This window comes from Eucalyptus grandis, chromosome 3 (genome assembly GCF_016545825.1).
Source record: "Eucalyptus grandis isolate ANBG69807.140 chromosome 3, ASM1654582v1, whole genome shotgun sequence".
Taxonomy (NCBI): domain Eukaryota; kingdom Viridiplantae; phylum Streptophyta; class Magnoliopsida; order Myrtales; family Myrtaceae; genus Eucalyptus; species Eucalyptus grandis.
In genome coordinates this window covers 31,157,969-31,165,673 of record NC_052614.1, presented here as the reverse complement: position 1 = coordinate 31,165,673, position 7,705 = coordinate 31,157,969, and the positions used below count along the sequence as shown (strand labels likewise).

The 7,705-nt window shown below is 38.6% G+C and overlaps 1 protein-coding gene across 1 annotated transcript; it reads right to left on the bottom strand.

Annotated features, from left to right (window-relative positions):
* Window positions 1–2,022: 2,022 nt before the first annotated feature.
* On the bottom strand, window positions 2,023–7,479 carry LOC104428788 (glutamate receptor 2.1). Its single transcript, XM_018866368.2, has 5 exons — window positions 7,167–7,479; window positions 3,577–4,910; window positions 3,166–3,478; window positions 2,669–3,072; window positions 2,023–2,550 (listed from the first exon to the last, which is right to left on the bottom strand). The coding sequence occupies exons 1-5, from the start codon at window positions 7,477–7,479 to the stop codon at window positions 2,023–2,025; spliced, it is 2,892 nt and encodes a 963-aa protein (XP_018721913.2).
* Window positions 7,480–7,705: the final 226 nt, after the last annotated feature.

The following is a 7,705-nucleotide window of genomic DNA, read 5'->3' as shown; positions in this document are numbered from 1 at the left end:
CGTTGTGATAATCTTTTCCAACTTCCGGGAAAAGAGATGGGATTTTTATCGTGGATTGCTTGACGGAGGGAGTTGAGTGGGAACGACGGGAAGGAGAAGTCTTGTGCAAGAGATGGGAGACGGGCTGGGCTCCTTTCTTGTCTTCTTGGGTTCAAGTTGTGGGCTCAAAGAATCAAAGAAAAATGGGCTGAAACAGAGGAAGGGAATTGGGGAAATGGGTTAAGGGGTGAGCCGAAAGTTTTAGATAAGTGGGCCGAACATGCTGGCCCGCTCGAAATCATTATTTTTTTTATCATATTCGTTCATATTTATTCGTCCTTTTTCATTCTTTTTTTTTTACTTTTTTTATATTTTTAATTCATTTTTATCCCTTTTTTTTTATAAATCTTTTTATATTTTTGTAAAATAAATGATACTTAAAATATCGACAAAAATTCGAATGCCAACACGATCTACATGAAACGAAATCATGATGGACAACAAACAAACAAATAGGGTCTTACCAAGACTGAACACTTAGCTTTCACCTCTTCCTTTCATGTGGTTTTGCGGTGGCTTGTGACGGAGAACTAGTCCTTGACAAGTTGGAAGTCGAGGCTGAGGTGCTCGAAGTTGCATGCGAGCTTGGATGGCCGTTTACACTTCCAAGTTGCATGCGAGCTTGGATGGCCGTTACCAAGACTGAACACTTAGCTTTCACCTCTAACCTATCTTTATGAATCTTTCTTTACTCTCTTTCACCCTCATTCGATCTCATATTTGCCTACTCCGTGCTTTGACCTCAAATTGGATGTGAGTTTTCCTAGATTTGGTCAACTATAAACGTGTTTTAGTAATATAGATAAGATAGGATATGAGTCATAGATTTGTATTGTATGAAAATGGGTTAAAATATGTTAAATAGATCATCCATACTCGATTTGACTTAATCGTTTAACATGTTGATTCATTACAAATGAACGTTGTGAATATTTATCAAACTGAGACCTTTGGTAATGAACTTTAAAATGAATAACTACTGATAATACCAAATTGAGGATTTCCGTGCGATATCTTCACTTGCGTGTGTTCGACCTCCACATTGATTTCTTCCTCAGCTCTCAACCATGCACGTGTGCCTCCGACGCTAAACTTGAACCTTCAGCGAGAGAGAGAGAACCAGCTTTGAGGAGTGGAGGGACCTCTCATGGGCCGTGGGCCAAGGTCAAGCGTTTGATGGACTTGGGCTGCTGGGCTGAGAATGAGCCAATTGGACCTGGTTTTCTGGACGGGCTGGAGAGTGATGACCCGAATTGACTTGGCTCTAATTAGACCAATTGGCTGATGCGCCTGGGGTGATTTTAATGGGCTGCACTTGTGGTTTAATGATATTTTGGTGCTTTACTTGTTATTTATATTTTTTAATATTCTTTTATTTCGTTCTTCTCTTCTATATTATTATTATTATTATTATTTACAAAAAATATGCATATTGAATTTGTCGGAAACAATTTAGATGTCAACGGATTCTTTTAGTTAAATAGAATGGTTTGATGATAAAGCAAATACTTAGGAGCATATTACATGTTACTGAGTCAATCGATTATTTATTTAGAGATGATAATATAGGATTTTGACAATTGGTTCAACCATGGAAGCCTATTCTACCGAACTTTCTCATTAAACATTCTAAATGGTAGTTTAAAAAGTCGCATTTTGTTACTAAATTAGACACTTTAGGCAAGTTATTGAAATAACAATGGACACTTTCATTGCCAATACATTATAGGATAAGAGAAGCCAACACGTACATGTAATGTCCAATAGAAAATATTTTGAAAAGCATCTACCTTTCCTTATATTGTCTGCGATTAGACAATAAGCGGTATCAATCATAGTCCTTACATGAGAAGAGAATGAGGGGGAAATTATTGTCAACTAATAGTACAAAGTTTGACGATGTTGAGGCATTTAAGTTTAGTATCTAAAGTTGTTGAGGTATGTACCTCTCTTAATATACATTTGTAAGCTTGACGTTTATTGCTACGTTGGACACCCTTCATCTACATGATTAGAAAGTCCTTGTTCTGTAGATAATGTGCCTTGCTCATTGTTTATATCGTCGTTTTTGCTGAAGTCTCTTGACGGACTCAAAGGGAAGTTAGTGTTTTCTGAAGTTTCAACAGCTTCATTGCCACCATCATTTGTATTTCTATCTTTGGCTTCCCTAGAAGTATACGGATTGAGGTCCCTTTGGTAAAATCTTCTTCCCAATGCAACAATTTTCTCCTGCAATGAACCTGAAGAACTTGTTACTTCATGCCAACTTTTTTTAACGAACATGACCATGAAAATGAAGAGAGGTAGAATTGCAGCAGCTCCAGCAATCAAGAATAGGCCCCAGAAACTGTCAAGATCCAAGCTGTTGGAAGAAATCGAGTTAGTTGAATCCAAGCAATTGGATTTCGATGGGAACCATGTGTTTTCGATTTCAATCATTTTAGGCCCTTCAGTTATGTTAAGGATTGCTTGCGAAATATCTGGTACTAGCGGAGACCCTTTGGGGAAAATCTGTAAACCAAAAGCAAGACATGAGATATTTCAATCAAAGAAATAATGAATAAATCTGGTAATTGGAAATTTTGAGGGTTTTCTTTTTTGGGCTATGATTGAGAGGTTGAGGACTTACGAAGCCAAATCCAGCAGTTTTGAATGTCGGGATCATGGTATATTTATTGCAATATTGAGAATAAACAAGTTTAATGTAGGGGATTTCATCAAATGCTGCTGCAATCCCGCCCTTTGCACTTCCCTTGGAAAGAAGCGTGTTGCATTCTTCAGGAGACTGATAATATATAAGTCTCGAATCATCGAACTTCATTTGCTTTAGCATTCCATAAACGAAAGAGCCGTGCTGGAAACCCACTTTTTCTCCACTCTTTAGAAGCTGATCAATATTAGCCATAGTTGGTTGAAGATTTTGCACCACCAAAAGAGAGCTCAAACTTGCCGTATAACTTTGCGTTAGTATAAGTACCACAAAAAACCACACGATCACAACAAATCTGGTTAGGTTGCTAAATACTCTCTCCCCTGCAATCCAAATTAAGATAAAGCATCTAAATTTTTTAAGAACGATATGGAAATTGTAATGTTCAATTGATTATTAAAGTAAGGGGTGATTACTTTGTGCAAAGACCATGATTGAAAATGAAAACCAGAAGCTCGTGCCAACTTGATGCGCAGCTGGACCCCTGAATTCTTCATTAATCTGGTGTTCGAGAATCCACACGACTAGTGCTATAAACACAAAGAAGCATCCGGTCGTTAACCAAAGGTCCCAAGTGAGTGGCTTCAAGAAAACCCAAGCATTCTTGTTCTTTCTGTCCTTGTATGGCACAAGCATTGCAACCCCCGATTCGGTGTATGGTAAGGTGAAGTCTATGTATAATGATCTGTTCGCAATGATTGTTGTATCACCCACCACTGCATCATAATTCTGTTCCAACAAAAGGAAGGAGAATGTTTTTTTTGTCAACCACATGATAGCATAGTAAGTTTCAACATGTATTCCAACGAAATCAAGGACTTGCTCACCTTATAAAATACTTGATCGATCATGTCATTGTAAGCACTTCCCGCGGTCCTTCCATCAGTGGAGGCAAATGGAATAAAGTCATAAGCCACAGCATAAGGCAATTTTTCAATGACGGCTTGAAAGATGTCAATGCAGTATCCGGTGACTTGGAATGTATTTGTGATTGGATCTCGAGTCACGGTCACAAATTGAAAGAAACTGTCGCTCACGGGGACTAAAATTTTCAACCTCTTCCCATTTGTGGGAATCTCCCATCCCTTAGGAACAGAGGTTGAATCTCCTGGCCATATTATTGATCCGATATTAGTGGAATATTTGCTTGTGCTGAATGAATACAAATCTCTTACCAGCCCATTTTCTAGCGTCCAAAACCCAATCCCTCTTGCTGCATTTCCATTGATATTAACGATTTGGAACACAGTCGACTCTAGCTGCCCATCGATGAGTCTAAAATTTCCAGTGAGGCCTGCGAATGTCATATCGGCTAGTTCTTGGAGAAGTTTCTGACCATTTTGAGAGACCCCACACTTGTCGAGATCTGTTGTATCTGTCGAAGCATTCAACATCTGGTAGGTAAAATTCGTCGCACCCATTTCCTCAACGGCCATTGCCAAAGCCCAAGCAGCGTCATAAGCCCGGTATCCGAAAATGTTCAATGTAGGATTATGGACGGAAGGATTCTCTCGTTGGAATTTCATCCTCCATCGGACCATGAAGTTGTCTAGGTTTCGTGTGTCCGGGATATAAGTCTTGATGCCCAGTACTCCTTGCATCGAACTAGCGACAATAGATGAATCCACAGAACTCAGTAGGTCGGTGATTCCATTAGTCATGATCCACACATAACCTTCTCTCATCATTCCCACCTCGTTTGCTTTGGCAAATAGCCGAGAACCAAGGGTAGGTAACACGTGCACGATGAAGACCCTTGTTTGCATCGTCATTAATTTGTAGAGTTCCTGCAGGATTTGATCGTCCGTGGCTGAAGGAGAAATGGGGCTCCTATAGGGCACTCGCGTGTTGACTTCTTCCAAAGCTATGGTAAGAGAAGGTATAATGCCTGCTCCGAACTCGTTGTCCACATATATGAGGACCACTTCTTTCCAGCCAAAAGCTTGAATGACTGCGCTTATGGCATTCACTTGGGACGAGTCAATTTGCGCGGCTCGAAGGAAGTATGGACTCCGAAGAGAACTAAGGGCAGGACTAGTGGCAGAAAAAGAGACGATGGGCACATGAGATTTGTCTCCGAGGTGAATGAGGAAGTCTGCTTGCGCTGAACCTTGAGGGCCTATTATGGCTTGGACTTGCTTATTCTTTATCAGATCAAGTGCTGCACGGATGAACAAGAAAAGACGGTGAAACAATAATGTTAAGTCAGATAATAATATAAATACTTAGTGGAAAAGGCATTGTATTGATCAGAACTCAATTAAAACTTGATGCAATATCATAAAAAATAGAAATGTTTAAGAAAAAGGAAACATAGGAAGTTGAAGTTGGGAAAGAACTCGTACTTGATATTATTTAAACAGTATGTGTTTACTAATAATTAAAACTTCTCCATTTTCTCCGTTTATTATAGTGATATTGACCCATGTTAATAAAATGTTTATGGAGTTGAATGTATCACTGGAGCTTTTTTCATTATGACTAGACTCCTAATTCAACATGTCCTTGAGATGATACAATGTAAATTCCTCCAACACAGGTAACCGAAACCTCTTATTTTCAAGTATATATGAAATTATACTCACGAAACATAGACGAACCTTCCCATTTGGATCTAACGTAATTTCAGACATGAACAGTTGTATGCAAATGCAAAATTTATTAATGTCAAGAAAGCGCACTTTAATTAAGTAACCTGCAGATTCATGAAATTATTTTACTACGTGGAGGGAATCGAGGCCGCGCCTCCATTTTTACCAACTGAAACCAACCCATGAGGTTGTTGAAAGATTTAATTTATTAAGCATAGTGCAGGTTTTCGGCTGTCGCCTTAGATGTCGTTTGGCATATGATATTGCAAACAAAGCAGAAACTAATTCTTTCGAAAGAAGTAATGTCAAGAACCAACAGGAGGATAAAATGGCTCAGGACGATCAAGTTGATTCGTTAAGTTGACCTCTTTATCTCATGCCATTTGAAAATCCACTCTAGAATCCAATTCCCAAGTCTATGGATTTTATGAGGACAAACATTTGTGATGATGATGATGATGATGTTTATTTTACCAAAAAAAAAAAAACCTTTGTGATGTTTATAATATATGTCAAGCCTCTCAACATCCATATTAAACTCCTTTCATTTAATGACAATTATTTGGTTGAACTTCAAACCTAAGTTGTTTTATTTGACCATCAAAACACCATTTCCCAGGAAATAATTAATCGCTAACTCAACTCGATACCAAATAGTTATACATGGCTCAACTGGAGCAAAAAATAGTATAATTATGTAGAGATGTGTTCTATGTACATATTTTCCCAAAGATAAATTTTAAATTTTCTTTATCAACCATCTCCGCAAGAATGATCATATTTCTAACCTGAAAAGCACAATAATGTTAGGCTCTTTTTCCGAAACTGTGGCTATATAGCATTTGTCTTTAGCGAGACAATTTCTAATAGGGTTCACTTATCATATACATGTAGACATAATTTTATTAATTTATACTACACTTACGCGGGCAAGAGTCACAGGAGAGCTTTATACTCTTCAATAATAGAGCAAGCAATAGTAGTCCAATATTTCCCCATCCAAGATCATAAACAAGAATCCTGTTCGCATGTCTTTATTGAGATGAAACTTTGTATCCACAAATTTATGTACATATGTTTATTTTGGCAAAATATGAGATGATAGAGAAGGTGGACTTTTCTCTCTTGAATCTTTGAGATCAACTTCATGTCATCTTTGATCCTATAATAAGATGATAAGGACTTCGTTTTCACGATGATAAAGAGCTCTTTTAATATATTGCAGTCGTTAAATTTGAAAGGGGAAAGAAAATTATAAACAAGGCAGCTAAGAGAGTGAATACAGATTGGTGACAAACAGTTCGTGAGGATGAGGAAAAATCTTGGTCTCTTTCTTTTTTGGTAAACTTAAGCTTGGTCGTTCCTTCATGGAGCTTCGGAAATTGTTGCTTGAACAATCTCTGCTACGAGAATGCATATTACTTTGAATGGAACACTCAAATGTCGTTGTGTCTTTGAAAACTTAGCTGGGGATTCTTTTCACTTTTCAAATATATAGAAGCTGAAATTTTCATATGATTGCCAAATAAGTCGTTGAGAACAATAATTGGTTTTTTCTTGCATCACACAAACAGATACATGAAACAGTTTATGCTCTTCCGCAATATGTGTATTAACCCAAGACCAATCCCCTTCGAAGTTCAAGCAGAGATTTAGCCCCATAAAATTCGGTAGAAAGAAAAGAATAACCAAAACAATATTCAACACGATCAACAGAAGTACAAAAATGCTAACCCAAAAGCTGGTGCCATCGTATATTTCTGGTCAAGCATCGTGACCAGTCAGTATGTTAGAGAGAGAGAGAGAGAGAGAGAGAGAGAGAGAACCTGCAGCAGCGGTGGCAACCTCATCTCGTTTGGAGTCTCTAACGTTGAGGACGAGCCTAGTCTTGTAGGAAGGGTTGGAACTATAAAAATCAGAGAGTGACATGTTAATGCAGGTCAATCCCATCTGACCCACCTGCGTCTCCAGATCAAGGATCACCCCAACGTTCACCGCGATCGTTGTTGGATTGCTGTTGTTGCTGCCCTGCGCCACTGCTGGGTGAGTGCCATCGCTCAAGGTGACGACAATCGGGAAAAGGGAGAGAGCCAAAAATAGGAGCTTTTCAGCATCGAACGAGGTTCTTGGAGGAATCATTGAAAAGGGTTTTGCGAAAAGGCAAATGTGTGTGTGATAGAGAGAAAAGAAGAGAAAGGAAAAAGGGGTGGGGGGTTGGTTGGAGGATATGATGATGGCTACGATGCATTTATATTGGAGAAGAGCTTTGAACAAGTAAGACCAAGCGTGGAAAGTTTCCATTCAAGGATTGCTGTGCACGACCGTGACCTCCAGTAGTACCGATAGTTCATGGTTTTTTCTAACT